We start from the raw sequence: 20478 nt of genomic DNA on the forward strand, positions 1-20478 counted from the left end.
GTACAGTGAGCGGAGATTGCGCCACTACACTCCAGCCTGGGCGACAGTGCAAAATTCCATCTCAAAAACAAAAAAACAAAAACAAAAAACTAGCTGGGCAGGGTGGTGCATGCCTGTAGTCCCAGCTATTCCAGAGCCTGAGGTGGGAGGACTGCTGAGTCTGGGAAGTAGAGGTTGCAGCAAGGTAAGATCGTGCCATTGCACTCCAGCCTGGGTGACAGAGACACCGTCTCAAAACCAACCAACCAAACAGAAAAAACAAGATGCTATGTGGGAGTACCAGGGGAACTTAGATTAAGGGTCCAGAGAGGCATCTTTGAGGAAATATTTGGCTAAGGTCAGAAGGGAGTAGGAGTTAGCTGAGTAAAAGGGAGGGGGGCACAAGCATTCTAGAGGGATCAACATGTTAAAAATAAATTCAAAGCAGAAGCAAAAAGCAACAGTTGTGGAACTGAAAAGCCTATGGCTGCAGTGCAGAGTAATGGGTGGCTCAAAGAGCCCAGAAAGTGCTGTAGCACTATGGTTATGGCCTTCCCCTGCCTTCCTGAGGCACCTCCAAGCTATGCCTAGAATCCTTCCTTTGTGCATCCTCTGGGTTATACTGGAATCCTTTTTTTTTTTTTTTTTTTTTTTGAGATAAGAGTTTTGCTCTTGCTGCCCAGGCTGGAGTGCAATGGCATCATCTTAAGCTCACCACAACTTCTGCCTCCTAGGTTCAAGCAATTCTCTTGTCTCAGCCTCACAAGTAGCTGGGACTACAGGTGTGTGCCACCACACCTGGCTAATTTTTGTATTTTTAGTAGCAACGGAGTTTCGCCATGTTGGCCACCCTGATCTTGAACTCCTGCTAGGAATACAGGTGCGAGCCACCGTGCCCAGCCCTTTTTTTTTTTTTTTTTTTTTTTGGAGATAGTCTTGCTGTGTCTCCCAGGCTGGTGTGCAGTGGCAGGATCACTGTTCACTGCAGCCTCAATCTCCAAGGCTCAAGTGATCCTCCCATCTCAGCCTACTGAGTAGCTGGGACTAAACTACAGATGCATGCCACTATACCTGACTAGTTTTCATATTTTTCATAGAGATGAGTTTTTGCCATGTTGCCCAGGTTGGTCTTGAACTCCTGGGCTCAAGATGTCTGCCTGAGCCTCCCAAAGTGCTGGAATTATAGGCATGGGCCACTGTGCCCAGCCTCCACCATCACTGGAAGCCATCTCTTCAGTTCAAAATTAAAGTTGGATAGGAAGGAAAAAATAGTATGTTTCTAAAAATGACTTTATCTATAATGAAAGGTATGGGTGGTTTTGAATTCCTTCCAGTGGTAGTAAGAGGACAAAGTACTTAACCAATCCCACTACCTCTGTTTTTTTTTTTTTTTTGAGACAGAGTCTCATTCTGTCGCCCAGACTGGGGTGCAGTGGTGCGATCTCGGCTCACTGCAAGCTCTGCCTCCCGGGTTCACACCATTCTGCCGCAGCCTCCTGAGTAGCTGGGACTACAGGTGTCCGTCACCATGCCTGGCTTTTTGTATTTTTTAGGAGAGATGGGGTTTCACCATGTTAGCCAGGATGGTCTCGATCTCCTGACCTTGTGATCCGCCCGTCTCGGCCTCCCAAAGTGCTGGGATTACAGGCTTGAGCCACCGCGCCTGGTGACTACCTCTTGTTTTGAATCACAAATTCCTGGATGACTAAAATAAATTCCTAAAGTTACATGGGGAAGGTAACTATCAGAAAATAAACACCAACTTTATTAACATAATAGCAACAGAAAGAGTTTCCAATTTCTCAAAAGGAAAATAACATGACACCAGCACAAGTGTTAAATGAATAAATGCCTTTCAAGATGGCGGAGCGTGCCCCCCCCCCCCCCCCCCCAAAAAACAGTAAATGCCTACATTTCTTGTTCTGATAGCTTCCCACCACACACCAAAGGTTCCTCAAGGACAGCTGCCACCAGAGCTGCTGCAAGAACGTGGTTTTCACTGGCTGTAGCTTCACAGTCAACTCCTCAAGCAGAAGACTAAAATATTATTTCTTTTTAGAAGATCTTGGTTGAAGGAGAACATATCAATATGGAGAACAGATCTCTGCTTCTCAAATTCAAGAAAAACCATTAACTAATCTATCAACTTTTCTCTGATACGGTGTGCCAGAGTGCTCTGTGAAGAATCCTTTTCCATCCCTACCACATGTCTGGGTGAAGGGAGAGGAGGGGGTGACAAGCTGCCAGTACACTAGCAGGCACTCCTGGTGATGCTATGGTCTCTGCTCCCTTTCTGCTGGTAGTAGTAGGCATGTTTTCTGGCAGCTGCAGCAGCTTGATGTTGGGGGGAGGAAGGGGCCACCCACCAATCACCTCTTCTTGAAGCCGTATTTTTTGCGTTCATAGAAGAGGTCTGTTTTAGAGCTCCCCAGATTGACAATCTTTGGGCAGCCATCTCTCTGGAAAACAGAACAGAGAAGTTGTTAAGTCTTTGAGCCTGAACCAAGAGTGACTTAAGATAAAAAATTTAGGCCCAGTGTGGTAGCATGTGCCTTTAGTCCCAGCTACTACTCAGAAGGCCGAGGCAGGAGGATTGCTGGAGCCCAGGAGTTCGAGGCTGTAGTGAGCTATGATTATGCCTGTGAATAGCCAGCTACTGTACCCCACTGTAGGCAACACAGCGAGAACCCCATCTCTTGGGGAAAAAAAAATTGGTCAGAGTTCAAATTCTCATTTTAGTATTTGAAGAACCCAATAAATGGGTTTGTAAATGTGTCCAAACATCAGTATCTCCTTCATTGGGAGGCCAAGATCAGCACTGTTTCTTCCCTATCTCTTAGCACTTTTTTTTTTTTTTCTTTTTTTTTTTTGAGACGGAGTCTCGCTCTGTGGCCTGGGCTGGAGTGCAGTGGCTGGATCTCAGCTCACTGCAAGCTCCGCCTCCCGGGTTTACGCCATTCTCCTGCCTCAGGCTCCCGAGTAGCTGGGACTACAGGTGCCCGCCACCTCGCCCGTCTAGTTTTTTTTGTATTTTGTGGTAGAGACGGGGTTTCACGGTGTTAGCCAGGATGGTCTCGATCTCCTGACCTTGTGATCCACCCGTCTCGGCCTCCCAAAGTGCTGGGATTACAGGCTTGAGCCACCGCGCCCGGCCTCTTAGCACTTATGAAAGATCATTTGTAGGCTGGGCACGGTGGCTCATGCCTGTAATCTCAGCACTTTGGGAGGCCAAGGCAGGTGGATCACCTGAGGTCAGGAGTTCAAGACCAGCCTGGCCAACATGATGAAACCCTGTCTCTACTAAAAATACAAAAATTAGGCAGACGTGGTAGTGCGTGCCCGTAGTCCCAGCTACTCAGGAGGCTGAGGCAGGAGAATCGTTTGAACCCAGGAGGCAGAGGTAGCAGTGACCCGAGATCACGCCACAGCACTCCACTCCAGCCTGGGTAACAAGAGAGAAATTCCATCTCAAGAAAAAGAAAAAAAAAAAAAAAAACATTTTATAACTTTTGGATTAACGGTTTAGCCATTTATCTTAGCCATATCTACTGCTAATATGATACAGTTGACGTAGACTATGAAACTCTTTTTTTTTTTTTTTTTTGAGAAGGACTCTCACTCTGTCGCCAGGCTGGAATGCAGTGGCGCGATCTCGGCTCACTGCAACCTCCGCATCACGAGTTCAAGCAATTCTCCTGCCTCAGCCTCCCGAGTAGCTGGGACTACAGGTGCATGCCGCCACGCCCGGCTAATGTCTTTTGTATTTTAGTAGAGACAGGGTTTCAACATGTTGCTCAGGCTGGTCTCGAACTCCTGAGCTCAGGCAATCCGCCCACCTCAGCCTCCCAAAGTGTTAGGATTACAGGCGTGAGCCACTGCGCCCGGCCATACCTTACTTTTATGTTTTTTGAGACGAAGTCTCACTGTGTTGCCAGGCTGGAGTGCAGGGGCGTGATCTCGGATCACTACAACCTCTGCCTCCCGGGTTCAAGCAATTCTCCTGCCTCAGCCTCCCGAGTAGCTGGGACTACAGAGGCGCGCCACCATGCCCAGCTAATTTTTGTATTTTTAGTAGAGATGGGGTTTCACCATGTGGGCCAGGATGGTCTCAATCTCTTGACCTTCTGATCCACCCGCCTTGGCCTCCTAAAGTGCTGGGATTTCAGGCGTGAGCCACTGCGCCCACCCCTTACATTTTAAATACCATAGGAGAATAATGGGTTTCATGTGTCTTCATTAATTCACTTAATTTAACACATGGTTTTGGGGGTACAGAGCACTACTGTGCTAGTGATAGGTGGCTATTGACAGACCATGCACTGATTTGTCATGACAGGCTGCCCTGGCCATTTGATGAGCTTGAGTGCTTTCAGTGAAGCCCCTGGGAAGCTGTGTTCTACAGAAATGATGACTCCACCAGTTGATTAGGGATGATGGAAGAAAAACCGGGAAAGCTGTAACTGGAAAAGCCCTACAGGTCTGTTGATTTTATTAAACACCCATGTCAGATTTTAAGTCCTGTGATATTAAGTGATAGTATGAATTAATCAAGTCCTTAGCCAACTCGTTTCTAACTCAACTAGTATCTTTCTTTGGGGGCAGACATTAAGAACTACAAAAATCTCCGAAAACACACAAAGCTAACACCAACATTTTGGGATCTCCTAGAAAACATGTACCAAGTCATTACATTGAGAGCTTCCATCTCTGAGGCCTGGTTTACCAAGGACGCCACCCACCAATAGCTTGCTAGGCGAACCCAAGTAAGCAATGTAATATATATTTAATGTCCTTGTAAAAATAAGGCATAAGCTGCCTCTCCTGGACAAAGGCCTGATATTAGACATAACAACAGCACTCTAAACTCTTTAGAGAGGCTATGAAACTCATGGTATGATGATAGCTTAAACTGTGCCTTACTGACGCAAATGTGGGCAAGTTGCTTCTCTTGGGACTTACATTATTCCTCAGCTGTAAAAGAAGAAGACTGGATCAGGTCAAGGTTTACAAACTATCCTTATAGATACCTAAATATTCCTGGAAGGTACCAAGTGATGGTATCATCCAATCCTCCAGTTTGTACAGCTCTGTTCTTTACTTACAGGTTAGCTTTTTTTTTTTTTTTGGGATGGTCTCACCCTGTTGCTCAGGCTGGAGTATAGTGGCGCTATCTCGGCTCTCTGCAACCTCTGCCTCCTGGGTTCAAGTGATTCTCTTGCCTCAGATTCCTGAGTAGCTGGGATTACAGGCGCCCACCACCACACCCAGCGAATTTTTGTATTTTTAGTAGAGATGGGGTTTCACCATGTTCGTCAGGCTGGTCTCGAACTCCTGACCTCGTGATTTGCCTGCCTGGGCCTCTCAAAGTGCTGGGATTACAGGCATGAGCCACTGCCCCCAGCCTACTTACAGCTTAGCTAGCCCCAAAATTTAATTAATTTACATTAACTTTTAACTTTTCTCCTTAGGGGTGCAATGATGAGAATAAATAAATAAAAGGTTAAGAAACACTGAGTCAGGCTGGGCGCGGTGGCTCATGGCTGTAATCCCAGCACTTTGGAAGGCCAAGGTGTGTAGATCACCTGAGGCCAGGAGCTTGAGACCAGGCTGACCAACATGGTGAAACCCCGTCTCTACTAAAGAAAGAAAAATTAGGCTGGGCATGATGGCTGACGCCTGTAATCCCAGCAACTTTGGCAGGCCGAGGTGGGTAGATCACAAGGTCAGGAGTTCAAGACCAGCCTGACCAACATGGTGAAACCCTGTCTCTACTAAAAATACAAAAATTAGCCGGGCGTGGTGGCGCACACCTGTAATCCCAGCTACTCAGGGGACTGAGACGGAAGAATTGCTTGAACCCAGGAGGTGTAGGTTGCAGTGAGCCAAGATCACACCACTGCACTCCAGCCTGGGTAACAGAGTGAGACTGTCTCAAAAAAAAAAACAAAAAAAAAAACTGGGCATGGTGGCGTGTGCCTGTAATCCGAGCTACTTGGGAAGCTGAGGCAGGAGAATCGCTTGAACCTGGGAGGTGGAGGTTGTAGTGAGCCAAGATCATGCCATTGCACTCCAGCCTGGGCGACAAGAACAAAACTGCATCTCAAAAAACTAAAAAAAAATTAATTAATTAATTAATTAAGAGAGTCAGACCTCCTAGGTTATAGTCCTGATCTGTCACTCATTAGCCACTTGACCTTGGACTAACCAAGTTGCTTAACGTCTCTAAGCCTTAGCATCCTCATCTGTATCACACGGAACTTTTGGATAACAATGTTTAGCTAAGCACCTGGCATATATTAAGAGCTTCATAAATGTTAGTGCTATTTTTCTTACGTTCTGGTTGGGAGAACTGAGGAAAATTGTAAGCAATAGGAATCAAGATTAAGGGGATTACACGATGCAGCACCATAAGAACCTACCAATTAGTCCTGTGGTAGCAATGTCCATAGACATCATCCCTGTCTCCTGGTTATCCTTGTGGCTTTGAAAAATTATAAATGAGAATACTTGGCTTAGCTTACCTTTCTAATTCCCTTATCAATTATGAACGTTGCAGGAAGAGAACAATAACAAGGGTTGCCTTGGCTGTAGGAAGCTTTCTGCATAGGAAAGAGCCTTGGCCACTTAATCTACATGATGATCTGTAAGGCTGAGAGCCTGGATCATGTCACTGGACTGCTTTGTGTTCCTTGGAAACTAGCGCTGAAAATGTGAGCTAGATTCCATCTCAAATGTCCTCAGAACATTCGTGTATAATGTGAAGGTGGGGAAGTGACGTCTAGAATAAGTCTCAGGGACAGAATGAGGCATGAGGATCCAAAGGTATCAGTTCACACACCACATTGAGAGGAGTCAGACAGCAATTAACATTTATTAAGCATTCTCTGGTTGCAAGCTTATGCTAGATAAGAACTCTAGCTAGAACCATGCAAAAATTCAAGAAAACGCTGTCTTAAATGGCTTAAATAACTACCCTGTAGGAGTTTAGGAACTGTTTATAACTTTTTTTTCACTGCTGTTACCTTATTATGCTTATTATTCTGGTCTATGCTATAGACCAGAAGTAATTAACAAACACCTACTATGTACTAGACACCCTAAAGGGGACACCTCTGGATGACTTACAGGGACAGCACCAAAACACATGTACCATGCTTACACCGCATGTCAGGCACCGTACCACGGCCTAAGGAAAAGGAGAGGCGAATAGACAAACCAAAGTCCTGCCTCTAATGAAGTGTAATCTAGCTAGTAGACTAGATCCGGATTTCTGGACAGCAGGATATGACTTAATAGTTGAAGGTAAATGCAAATCAGAGTTGAGGACAAGAGAAAGGTCCAAATCACTAACGGAAATTATGTTTTTGGTACTTCAGGACCTTTCTCATCTCCCTAAACAATAGAAGATTCAATGGTGTATTCGTTTTGGTTTTTTTTGAGAAGGAATTTTGCTCTTAGTTGCCCGGATTGGAGTGCAACAGTCTGATCTCGGCTCAGCTGACTGCAACCTCTGCCTCCTGGGTTCAAGCAATTCTCCTGCCTTAGCCTCCCAAGTAGCTGGGATCACAGATGTGTGCCACCACGCCGGTTAATTTTTGTATTTTTTTAAATCTATTTTTTGTTATTATTATTTTTTTGAAACGAAGTCTTGCTCTGTTGCCCAGGCTGGAGTGCAGTGGCGTGATCTCCGCTCACTGAAAGCTCCACCTCCCAGGTCCACGCCATTTTCCTACCTCAGCCTCCCAAGTAGCTGGGACTACAGGCGCCCGCTATCACGCCCAGCTAATTTTTTGTATTTTTTTAGTAGAGACGGGGTTTCACCGTGTTTATCCAGGATGGTCTCGATCTCCTGACCTCATGATCCACCCGCCTCGGCCTCCCAAAGTGCTGGGATTACAGGCGTGAGCCACCACGCCCGGTCAATTTTTGTATTTTTAGTAGAGACGGGGTTTCACTATGTTGGCCAGGCTGGTCTCAAACTCCTGACCTTAGGTGATCCACCTACCTTGGCCTCCCAAAGTGCTGGGATTGCAGGCATGAGCCACTGTGCCTGGCCCAATGGTGTAGTCTTATCTGGCCCAATCTCTCCCACTTACTGGGGGTAGGCAGGATCCAAGGGCATGAAATGAGGTACTGGCATTGTTGCCTTCACCATGGAAACATCCAAAAGCACATGTAAAAGGATAACATAAGGCCAGGCGTGGTGGCTCCCACCTGTAATCCCAGTACTTTGGGAGGCCCAGGCGGGCAGATCACAAGGTCAGGAGTTTGAGTCCAACCTGGCCAACACAGTGAAACCCCGTCTCTACTAAAAATACAAAAATTAGCTGGGTGTGGTGGCGGGCGCCTGTAATCCCAGCTACTCGGGAGGCTGAGGCAGGAGAATCACTTGAACTCGCGAGGTGGAGGTTGTGGTGAGCCGAGATGGCACCACTGCACTCCAGCCTGGGCAACAAGAGCGAAACTCCATCTCAAAAAATAAGATAAATATATAAATAAAAGGACAACATGGTGAAATGGGGACACTACAAGGTTTCGTTGAATAGCCTGGGCTTGTCAGAGGAACTATAAAATGGGCATCATAATAATCATCCCTATTTCTCAAACTTACTGTGAGGAACAAGGTGTGATAACATCTATAAAAGATGTATTCTTTGCTCATGGGAATATGAAGAATTACGTATCTTTTGCCTTACTCTAAATTATAATTAAATTAGGTAACTAGGCCAGGCGCAGTGGCTCAGGCCTGTAATCCCAGCACTTTGGGAGACGCAAGGCGGGCGGATCACCTGAGGTTGGGAGTTGAGGCCAGCCTGAGCAACATGGAGAAACCCCGTCTCTACTAAAAATACAAAATGGGCTGGGCGCGGTGGCGCACGCCTGTAATCCCAGCTACTCGGGAGGCTGAGGCAGAATTGCTTGAACCCGGGAGGCGGAGGTTGCGGTGAGCCGAGACTGTGCCACTGCATTCCAGCCTGGGTAACAAGAGTGAACTCCGTCTCAAAAAATAAAAAATACATAAATAAATAACTGGGTACTATCATTAACCTAGTGAGACTGTATCATACTTCCTTTTGTTTTGTTTTTTGAAGAAAACAAGCTGATTCATAGTTTTCCCCCACAAAGAACCCTGCTGCCAATACCAAATGAAAGAAATGGGGTAAACCTTGCCTGTAGCACTGGTCTATAAGCTCTCTCCTGGCATTTGGTTCAGAGAGTTGAATAGTAAGTAACCACTGCCACTACACAGTGTCAAGGGACAAAAAAAAAGTCACTATGCAGGGCCACAATCACTTCTGCAATATTAAACCAAAGGCACTTGTTACCTGCTTAAAGCTGAAGTCAACTTGAATCATCCCAAATTCAACTTTGTCACGATATACACCCAAATAGTGCTTAATGATAGATCTGAGACATTATTGAGTGGCTATGACACAACATGGGCTGTACAGGCCTTATAAACAGACAGGGTCTCTGTCACCCAGGCTGGAGTGCAGTGGCATGAAAATGGCTCACTGCAGCCTTGACCTCCTGGGCCCAAGTGATCCTCCACCCGCCTCAGTTTCCCAAGTAGCTGGGACCACAGGTACACACCAGCACACCCGACTAATGAAAAATATGTTTTTTGGCCAGGAGTGATGGCTCATGCGTGTAATCCGAGCACCTGGTGAGGCTAAGGCAGGAGGATCACTTGAGCCCAGGAGTTCGAGACCAACCTAAGCAACAAGACAAGACCCTGTCTCTACAAAAAAAATTAGCCAGGTGTGGTGGCGCATGCCTGCAGTCCCAGCTACTTGGGAGGATGAGGTGGGAGGATCGTTTGAGCCCGGGGGGGGGTCAAGGCTGCAGTGAGCCTTGCACGTGATCATGCCACTGCACCCCAGCCTGGGCCACAGAGCAAGAGACCCTGTCTCAAAAAAAAGAAAACAAACAAAAAAAAAAACCCATTTTTTTTTGTTGTTGTTGTTGAGATGGGATCTTGCTCTGTGGCCCAGGCTGGTCTTGAACTCCTGGACTAAAGTGATCCTCGTAACTTGGACTCCCAAAGTGCTGAGATTACAGGTGTGAGCCACCACGCCCAGCCGGATGTCATTTCTGAAGAAGAATAATCACAGAGAAACATGAATAGAGAGAGGGCTCTTCAAATTGCTGGTCTTGACAAAGATTTGCTTCCCTTGCATTTTTCCCCTTGATGCAAAATAACTGCCTTTTATTGAACTACACCCAGTTTGACTCACAGAACTTGAAGAAATTATAACCTAGATGACTAGATGAACACAGTAATCTCCATAGACCATAGGAGATTGCAGTGGATGGCAAAGTGTTACTAAACAAAAGGAGGAAAGGTCAGATGGAAAGCTGTATACTTACGTCCTTCTCCTGGATGGTGCACTCCTTACAATAATACGCATCAGAGACCCCAGGGCCTCCACAGATCACACAGCGTCCCTGGTAAGATCCGTAGTTACACTCATCACATATGCGCACCAGAGTGCAGGGACGCACATAGGAATCACAAATCACACACTTGCCATCACCTGTAAGGAAGAGAATGGAGTCATACTCACAACAAGTTCTTCAGTCCTCTACTATCTCCTGCCATGGGGAAATACACTAGTCTTTTGACAGTGACTTTAGGGCCCTCCTCTTGGCATCACAAAACTTGGTTTACCCAGTATCCATCTCAAGTCCCTCAACATATACAAAAGTTTATCAATTAACATATGTAAAGAGCCTAGAAAAGCACCTCGGAGATGATAAGCCTATATAATTGCCAGCAAAGTGCTGTGTGTTAGGGAGGGGTCATGCTACTCTGGCGATTTTTCCTGTTGAAAACTAGAGAGATACAGCGTTAAATATGGAAGTGGCAGTGGGGAGACAGAGGGGCCTTTGGTTGAAGTCCAGCATTCAGTGTTCACATACTTCCAGGCACATCTACTCAAAGCCCTCTTTGTGGCACTTTTGCTGGTTCCATAGAAACTGGGAGTGGGAAGGGTGGGCTGTTGGGACGGTAGGTTCCACTCACATTTTTCACACAGTCTTCCGATGGCTGCAAGATGAAAGACGGTTAAAAAGTGCAATTAGAAAAAAGGTTTTGACAAACAGGGGAAGTACATCCTCGAGCTGGGGGTAGGGACAGGAGTAAGGACGGCAGTGATACCTGCGGATAGCCATTTTATCATTACAAATTTCCAAACGAGCCAAACCCACAGCCCAAGCACCCTTCTGAACCTCCTCCAACGTCCTGGGGCAAGCTCTGAGTTTCTGTGGACCTGGGCCAGACCCCACCCCCGATACCTGCCTGGGGCTCCCAGCACGCGCACCCCCGCCCTCTTCTCATCAGAGGCCACAAACCTGCGCGTTCCTACAACACCCCGCGCCCGAGAGGCGGGAAACGTGGCGCCAGCGAGGCAAGCCACTAAGGAAGTGATGGGAACCCCCGACCCCCCAGCTCCTAATACCACCCCTACCCAGATAGAGAGGGGCAGGGCGCAGTCTCACCAACACCAGCCTGCTTGCGGCAAAAGATCAAATCAGGATGATGTTTAGCCATAGCTCCCAATTAAGCCGGCCACCGGAAGCTTCGAGAACTTCCGTCCGACCTTTATCTCCCATTGTTCCTGCCTCCACGTCGCTGTGATTGGTCCTTTAAGCTTCCGTCAGTTTACGATCCTTGCACCAGGCCCCTCTTGCTCTCGCGCGAGTTTCTGTCGCTGCTGGATGACCAGGTCCTGCCAGGTGCATGAAAGTCTTAAAAACTCTCCCAGATTTGGGTGGCAGAGATAACTAAAATTTGTACTTGGATAAAACATATTTGTGCTTGGTATCTACTTCTGCAAGTGTCTTTAGGCAGTTCTATTTCCTCTTGCGTGTCTGTTCATTACTCTTGAGCTCCGCTCATTGCGTTTGCAGGGTTCAGGTGCCTCTAGGGAGGCCTCGCCTTCACTGTGACGCCCCACTCTTCCGGGCACGCCCCTGCCCAAAGGCTTTAAAAGCCGCCGTTTGGGACGTCACTTGCATGCGACCTCATCTTTGTCAGTGCACAAAATGGCGCCCTACAGCCTACTGGTGACTCGGCTGCAGGTGAGCGAGCTCAGGGACCTCTGGGTTCACGGGGGCGGGGTGCCTCCTACTGTGCCGGCGGCTATGGGCGAGGCAGGGCGAGGCGGGCCCGACCTGGGGCCAACTTGTCGTGTACCTGTTCCGGTTGTGGGCCCAGCACCCGTGTCCGCTCCTCTGGTGCCCTAGGTCAAGGCGTCCCCGGCACAGTCAGCTTTCCTGGCCCTGTCCCCGCCTCGCAAGAAGCGTGGGCCCAAGCAGCGGCGGCCGGGTGAAGAGCGGAGGCACCTCTTTCTTCTTTTTGAGGACAGCGTTCCCTGCTCCCGTGGGGTGTCTTTTCATTCCTCAAGGTGAGGACAAGGTGACTAGGGGGCGCGGTCGTTGTTGAGCCTTCCAGGCCCAGTTCCTGAGGCCTCACTTCCCATCTCTTAGCAACAGAGACATGACAGCATCTGCGGTTGCCAGGCCTGGAGTCTGGAGAAGAAACTAGGACCCTGTACCACCTTTTGAGGACCCTGCGGAACATGGAATGCCCGAGGGGGGGAGGTGGTCTTCTGGGCCCCTACGTAGTAAATAATAGTAATAGTCTCTCACGTTTGCACAAGATTTGAGGACTGTTTTTTAATTCTTCATAATATTATTTGATTCATGTAATCATAGGAATGAGATAATTTTTCTCATTTGATAGGTGATAAAACTGGTAGAAAGTAGGTGGAAGTTCTGGTTCTCAGAGTGTCACCGAAGTGCTGTGGCAGAAGCGTGGGCCCTACCACCACTGAGTTCTTGTTTATGTCAGCCTGCCCTCACAGAACTTTCTGAACCAGGGTGCGATTATTTCTGTTTGTCAGAATGCAGTACGAATATTTTGAGCTCACAGTAAGTTGCTTGTCAAATATGGGAGGATAAGGAGACTCCAGTTTGACCTTGACTCCCCCGTTAGGAGCTATCTAGAAAGCTGACCGACTGCCAAATGATTTTTTCACTTCTAACTTGACAGCCCTGGGAAGGTGTTATACTCAAAGGTTCAATGTCACATGTGCCCTCTGTTAATAAAAATAAAGCAAGCAAGCATCTGTAGACATTCTCCGTAAACCTTTCACAGTTAACTTTGTGAATCTTTTTTGGATCAAGTGGCGCAACTTTGATAATAGAATTTTACAAGTTGTTATGCGTTGTACTTTCAAGAAGCATTGTGGTACTTAAAGTTATTTTTTTATTTTTATTTTTATTTTTTTGAGACAGAGTCTCACTCTGTCGCCCAGGCTGGAGTGCAGTGGCTGGATCTCAGCTCACTGCAAGCTCCGCCTCCCGGGTTTACGCCATTCTCCTGCCTCTGCCTCACGGGTAGCTGGGACTACAGGCGCCCGCCACCTCGCCTGGCTAGTTTTTTGTATTTTTAGTAGAGACGGGGTTTCACCATGTTAGCCAGGATGGTCTCGATCTCCTGACCTCGTGATCCGCCCATCTCGGCCTCCCAAAGTGCTGGGATTACAGGCTTGAGCCACCGCGCCCGGCCACTTGAAGTTATTTTAAATCACATGGTTTAAATTTAAACCATGTGGTTTAAAATAAAATATTTTATCCGAAAGAAAATCTTTCTGACCTCAATTCTGGGCAAAGGCAAAGGATTGCACCTAATTATCTCTTCACATCTTTTTTGTTTTCCTTTGAGACAGAGTCTCGCTCTGTCACCCAGGCTGGAGTGCAATGGTGCAATCTTGGCTGGCTGCAACTCTGCCTCCCAGGTTCGAGTGACTCTCCTGCCTCAGCTTCCCGAGTAGCTGGGATTACAGGCGTGTGCCACCATGCTTGGCTACTTTTTGTATTTTTAGTAGAGACAGGGTTTCACCATGTTGACCAGGCTGGTCACAAACTACTGACCTCAAGTAATTGGCCTGCCTCAGCCTCCCAAAGTCCTAGTATTACAGGTGTGAGCCACCCCATCTGGCCTCTTCAGATCTTTTGATTCTCTAGGTTAATGATGTAGAAACAGTTGTTTCTTCCTGTCTCATGAGTTAAGGGAGTCAGGCTAGATTATTTGGTAAGATAAATGATTATAGAGTTCTTGAACTTGGAAGAGAAGAATAATATCACACCATTTTGAACTGAAAAGGATCTTGGAAAGTGTGAGTATTAGACTGGTGTAAAAGGAGATCTGGGCTGTAGTTCATACTCTTTCCTGATCCTGTGACCTTGAGTAAGTTACTTCCTGAATCCATTGTCAATTGAGGATGATCTTCATTGAACAAATGTATATTCAGCAACTGGATGTTAGAAAGTGATGAGTAAGTAGAATGAGTTTACGACCATCGTGTTGACTAACCTCTTTTACAGGTGGAAAATTTAAGACCTTGAGAGCCTGGGTGACTTCCAGTAGCAGAGTCAGGATTAAAATCCTGGTCTCCTTATTTGTTCCTTCAGCTGAGATGAATGAACAATATTATGCAGTTTGCACACTGCCTTCCGATAACCAGGCTGTCACGGTTTCTCTGAGAAGCTTGTACATTGACCTCTTTTGTTCTTTTGTGCTTAGATACATTTGAGAAGTGATGGTTACTACCTTAATAGTCATATATGCAAAACCCTATGGCTGTAGTCAATTCATTCCTACTTCATTCACCATATATTTACTGAGCGCCCACTGCTTGTTCTGAATACCGTGGTAAGCAAAGACGGTCCCTGTTCTTGTGGAACTTCCACTGTATTCTATTGTACCTGACTGCAGAGGGTCTTGGAGATCTTTCTCAGCCAAATATGGTATTTTTCTTTCCTTGGCTGGACCAAAGGTGAAGGTAGATAATAGGATGGGTGTTACTCTCAGCACTAAGAGTACCTAGCATTTATCTTCCTGTGTATGACCAATTTCACATGACTCTGTGAGATGAGTCAGGCTTATTAGCCTGATTCATAGATGAAGAAACAGAATTAGAGAGCAAACGTAGTGTTATGGTTGAGAGCATGGACTCTGGCATCAGACAACCTAGATTTGAATTCTGTAATAACTCTAATACTCATATAGCTGTGGTTTTGGGTAAGTTACTCAACCTCTCCGCACCTGTTTCCTTGCCTTTAGATACAATAAAAAGAGTATATCTGTTTCAATCATGTAATAGTTGCAAAGTATTTAGAACCCTTCCTGGTACTTAGTAAGGGCTATATAATTGCTAAATAAATATGTGGCCAGGCACGGTGGCTCACGCCTGTAATCCCAGCACTTTGGGAGGCTGAGGCAGGTGTATCACAAGGTCAGGAGTTCAAGACCAGCCTGGCCAATATGGTGAAACTCCATCTCTACTAAAAATACAAAAATTAGCAGGGCGTGGTGGCTCGTGCCTGTAGTCCAAGCTACTCAGGAGGCTGAGGTAGAAGAATCCCTTGAACCCAGGAGGCGGAGGTTGCAGTAAGCTGCAATCACGCCACTGCACTCCAGCCTAGGTGACAGAGCGAGGCTCCGTCTCAAAAAAAAGTAAGGCCTAGGCCCTTATCAGTAGTTGTTAGTAGGTATGATTTGAATCTGGACATGTCTGATTCCGAAGCCTGAGGGCTTAGCAACTGGCGCTATACTGCTTCCATTTGGCATCAAGCTCAACCTGTGGATCTGGGCACCATAGATGCACCATAACCTCAGAACAGTGCTAAACTGAATGTGTACTCTTGTTTGACAATACCTGCTACCAGGTAGTAAGATTAGAAACAAGAAAATAGGAGGTGGGTTTTCTTTTGTTTTGTTTTTTAAAGAAATGGGGGCCGGGCGCGGTGGCTCAAGCCTGTAGTCCCAGCACTTTGAGAGGCCGAGACGGGCGGATCATGAGGTCAGGAGATGGAGACCATCCTGGCTAACGCGGTGAAACCCCGTCTCTACTAAAAAATACAAAAAACTAGCTGGGCGAGGTGGCGGGCGCCTGTAGTCCCAGCTACCCGGGAGGCTGAGGCAGGAGAATGGCGTGAACCCAGGAGGCGGAGCTTGCAGTGAGCTGAGATCCGGCCACTGCACTCCAGCCTGGGCGACAGAGCGAGAGTCTGTCTCAAAAAAAAAAAAAAGAAAAGAAAAGAAATGGGGGTCTCACTATGTTGCCCAGGCTGGTCTCAAATTCCTGTGCTCAAGCAATCCTCCTGGCTTGGCTTCCCAAAGTGCTGAGATTACAAGTGTGAGCCACTGCAACCAGCTAAGGAGGTGAGATTTTTGAAAAACCACATTTACTCTCTGTTTTTTAGCATTTATTTTTGTGCATGTGACTGAGTAGTACACAAGAGGGGTTAAGCAGTTGAAAATATGTTTATTAGGTGTTTGGTTTTGCCTTGAGATAACTGGGGTTTTGAGGTTTCATGTGACCTTGGGGGAAGTCATGTAGCCTCTTGCATATAAATTTGTGATGGCAGTTACCTACAAAAATATTTGGTAGAAATTCTCTGTGCCATGTTAAAATCAAATCTTGGTTTGAATTGTGAAATAGATGATTCTGGTTGTATGGTCACTGTGATAACCTTCCCAGATATCAGTTGTTATTAGAATTGAGTGAATGAATGAATTGTTAAATAAGCTTCCATCTTAGATGTGGACAGAGGGAACAGGGATACGATCCTGAGGATTAAGGGAGCACATCATTGCCTTTCAAACCAATTGCTTCACAATGTTCTTTGAACGCTTTGGCTGGGCTGGGTGGCTTACACCTGTATTCCCAGCACATTGGGAGGCCGAGGCGGGTGCATCACCTGAGATCAGAAATTCAAGACCAGCCTGGCCAACATGGTGAAACCCAATTGCTAATAAAAACACAAAATAAGCTGGGTGTGGTGGCACATACCTGTAATCCCAGCCACTTGGGAGGCTGAGGCAGAAGAATCACTTGAACCCAGGAGGCAGAGGTGGCAGTGAACCGAGATCGTGCCATTACACTGCAGCCGGGGCAACAAGAATGAAACTCTGTCTCAAGCAAAAAAAAAGAAAAAGCTTAATGTCTCAAGAACAAAAAAAGAAAAAGCTTAATGTCTAACACTGCCTAGCATTGTTCTAGACACTGGGGATGCAGTAGTGAACAAGAATAGTGGGGCTTAAATTGTAGTCCTGGGGAAAATAAGTAGGAAAATAAGAATATTGTATTACTGAGTGTTGTGGGAAAGATAAGGTAGAGAGAATGGGGTGGGAACGTGGCATTTTTAACTGGGGTATTTGGGGAAGACCTGATAGAAGAGGTGACATCTGAACTGAGACTTAGATGATACGAACGCAGCTGTTTAGCATTTTTGGAGGAGACTTCAAATAGAAGGAGCATGTGCAGAGCACCCATCTAGGTGTGAGCTGAGTGTGTTGAGGATAAGAGCTAAGGCCAGTGTTGCTACAGTGTCCTGAGGAGCAAAAGGTCTGACCAAGAGGCCAGGGCTAGGGTCAGGCAGGCTTCGGTAAGGAAATCCAAGTGTAGTGAAAATCCACTGGAAGATTTTAAGCCAGGGAGTGACATGATCTGATCATCTGGGCTGCTGTGTGCATGATGGACCATAGAGGGTCAAAAGGAGGAGGCAGGGAGAACAGCGTGGGACTGTTGAAGTATTCCCAGGAATGGCAGAGGTGTCTGGGACTAGGATCTGGGGGTGGAGATAATGAGATGTATTCAAAATTGGGATATATTCAGAGGCAGATGGGTTGGCACATGGGAGGGATAGAGAATAAGGGTGACTCCTAGGTTTGGGATCTTAGTAACTGAGGGATGGGTGAGCTTGAATTCAGTGATCGTGTGTTTGCACAGTAATTTTTTTTTTTTTTTTTTTTGAGACAGAGTCTTGCTCTGTCACCCAAGCTGGAGTGCACTGGCCAGATCTCAGCTCACTGCAAGCTCCGCCTCCCGGGTTCACACCATTCTCCTGCCTCAGCCTCCCGAGTAGCTGGGACTACAGGCGCCCGCCACCTCGCCCGGGTAGTTTTTTGTATTTTTTAGTAAAGACGGGGTTTCACCGTGTTAGCCAGGATGGTCTCAATCTCCTGACCTTGTGATCCGCCCGCCTCGGCCTCCCAATGTCTTTTATTTTTTGAGACAAAGTCTCACTCTGTTGCCCAGGCTGGAGTGCAGTGGCGTGATCTCGGCTCACTGCAAGCTCCGCCTCCCGGGTTCACATCATTCTCCTGCCTCAGCCTCCCAAGTAGCTGGGACTACAGGTGCCTGCCACCACGTCCAACTAATTTTTTTGTATTTTTAGTAGAGACAGGGTTTCACTGTGTTAACCAGGATGGTCTTGATCTCCTGACCTCGTGATCCTCCTGCTTCGGCCTCCCAAAGTGGTGGGATTACAGGCGTGAGCCACCATGCCCAGCCTCCTCAGTACTTACAAAAATTAGCTAAGGGCAGAATCTCATTGATAAATTATTGATTCTTTCATCAATTCTCAAGTACTTTATTTCACAGGTGAGAAAGCCAGATGACGTCTAGTGTCTTACCCAGGGGCCCTCACTTGAGTAGAGTATGAGCATCTCGTCTCATGTGGACTCTGTCCTATCTGGTTTTATTGGGAAACCTGGTGTGTATCCAAGAGGGCCATCTTGTAAATGCTTACCTTTTTTTTTTTTTTTTTTTTTTTTTTTCGAGACGGAGTCTCGCTTTGTTGCCCAGGCTGGAGTGCAGTGGCCGGATCTCAGCTCACTGCAAGCTCCGCCTCCCGGGTTTACGCCATTCTCCTGCCTCGGCCTCCCAAGTAGCTGGGACTACAGGCGCCCGCCAACTCGCCCGGCTAGTTTTTTGTATTTTTTAGTAGAGACGGGGTTTCGCCATGTTAGCTAGGTTGGTCTCGATCTCCTGACCTCGCGATCCACCCGTCTCGGCCTCCCAAAGTGCTGGGATTACAGGCTTGAGCCACCGCGCCCGGCCGCTTACCTTTTTTATTAAAAAGAAAAAAAAAAAAAAGGATTCTTTTTTCCTGATTCTTTTTTCCTTTTTTTTTTTTTTTTTTTTTTTTTTTTTTGAGATAGGGCCTCATTTTGTCACCCAGGCTGGAGTGCAGTGGTGTAATTATAGCTCACTGAAGCCTCAACCTCCTGGGCTCAAGTAATCCTCCCACCTCAGCCTCCCTAGTAGCTGGGACTAGAGGTGTGTGGCACCACGCCCAACTAATTTTTTATTTTTTGTAGAGATGGGGATCTTGCCATGTCACCCAAGCTGGTCTTGAACTCCTGGACTCCCAAAGTGCTGGAATTATAGGCATGAGCCAATGCACCCGGCCAGTGGAAAGTATTTAAAGTGAGTGTTAAGTCTTTCTTGGCTCCAGTTTTCTTTGATGGGCCTGGTTTTCCCAGCACCTGGTTTGGATGGCAGTGGTGGGCTCTAGGCCTCTCAGCATGAAGAAGGGAAGGTATTGCAGAGAGGCTTCTTGTAGCCTTTAAACAGCAACAAATGGGCCAGGCGTGGTGGCTCACGCCTGTAATCCCAGCACTTTGGGAGGCTGAGGTGGGTGGATCACAAGGTCAGGAGTTTGAGACCAGCCTGGCCAATATGATGAAACCCCGTCTCTACTAAAAATACAAAAAAAAAAAAATTAACTGGGCGTGGTGTGCATGCCTGTGATCCCAGCTACTCGGGAGGCTGAGGTAGGAGAACCACTTGAACCCGGGAGGCGGAGATTGTGGTGAGCTGAGATTATGCCACTGCACTCCAGCCTGGGCAACAGGAGTGAAACTCTGTTTCAAAAAAAAAAAAGGCAGCAGATAGAGCATCTGGAGCCTTGGGAAGACTTCTGCCACTGGCTTACTGTGTAGCTTCGGGCAAAGTCTCAACTCTCTGTGGTCCTGCAGTTAGTTACACATCTGCAAAATGGTGTAGTTAATAACTACCCTTAAGTTAAGAAAGGTTCTGAAGGCCTAATATTTGAAAAGTTGTTTTGACTGTGTTTGATATGCTACAAAGCACTGTGAGCCGGGTGTGGTGCCTCATGCCTGTAATCCCAGCACTTTGGGAGCCCAAGGCAGGTGGATCGTCTGAAGTCAGGAGTTTAAGACCAGCCTGACCAACGTGGTGAAACCCCATCTGTACTTAAAATACAAAATTAGGTGTGGTGGCGCATGCCTGTAATCTCAGCTACTTAGGAGGCTAAGACAGGAGAATCGTTTGAACCTGGGAGGTGGAGGTTGTAGTGAGTCAAGATTGTGCAATTGCACTCCAGCATGAATGAAACTCTGTCTTTTTCATTCCAGCAAGAATGAAACTCTGTCTTTTTTTTTTTTTTTTTTTGAGACAGAGTCTTGCTCTGTCGCCCAAACTGGAGTGCAGTGGCCGGATCTCAGATCACTGCAAGCTCCGCCTCCCGGGTTTACGCCATTCTCCTGCCTCAGCCTCCCGAGTAGCTGGGACTACAGGCGCCCGCCTCGTCGCCCGGCTAGTTTTTTTTTTTTGTATTTTTAAGTAGAGACAGGGTTTCACCGTATTAGCCAGGATGGTCTCGATCTCCTGACCTCGT

General features: G+C 46.9%; 2 protein-coding genes across 2 annotated transcripts in view; one reads left to right on the forward strand and one right to left on the reverse strand.

The window, feature by feature from the left end:
- Positions 1 to 1721: 1721 nt before the first annotated feature.
- On the reverse strand, positions 1722 to 11625 carry PHF5A (PHD finger protein 5A). The gene is made up of 4 exons (XM_010376110.2): positions 11482 to 11625; positions 11006 to 11029; positions 10351 to 10517; positions 1722 to 2438 (listed from the first exon to the last, which is right to left on the reverse strand). The coding sequence occupies exons 1-4, from the start codon at positions 11531 to 11533 to the stop codon at positions 2349 to 2351; spliced, it is 333 nt and encodes a 110-aa protein (XP_010374412.1). The 5' UTR covers positions 11534 to 11625; the 3' UTR covers positions 1722 to 2348.
- Positions 11626 to 11710: 85 nt separating this feature from the next.
- The window catches only part of ACO2 (aconitase 2), a 66206-nt gene continuing 57438 nt past the window's right edge, over positions 11711 to 20478 (forward strand). The window contains exon 1 of the mRNA XM_030915314.1: positions 11711 to 12063. Coding sequence (XP_030771174.1) covers positions 12028 to 12063 — 36 coding nt within the window. The 5' untranslated portion in view covers positions 11711 to 12027. The remainder of the gene's footprint in view (positions 12064 to 20478) is intronic.

This window comes from Rhinopithecus roxellana, chromosome 13, assembly GCF_007565055.1.
Source record: "Rhinopithecus roxellana isolate Shanxi Qingling chromosome 13, ASM756505v1, whole genome shotgun sequence".
Taxonomy (NCBI): Eukaryota; Metazoa; Chordata; class Mammalia; order Primates; family Cercopithecidae; genus Rhinopithecus; species Rhinopithecus roxellana.

Excerpts from the sequence above, each read along its gene's own strand:
- PHF5A (XM_010376110.2), bottom strand. The coding sequence starts at position 11,533 with ATGGCTAAACATCATCCTGATTTGATCTTTTGCCGCAAGCAGGCTGGT. Across the intron at positions 11,030-11,481 it reads CCGCAAGCAGGCTGGTGTTG|CCATCGGAAGACTGTGTGAA; the intron begins GTGAGACTGCGC and ends TTCATCTTGCAG. Across the intron at positions 2,439-10,350 it reads GCACCATCCAGGAGAAGGAC|AGAGATGGCTGCCCAAAGAT; the intron begins GTAAGTATACAG and ends TCTGTTTTCCAG.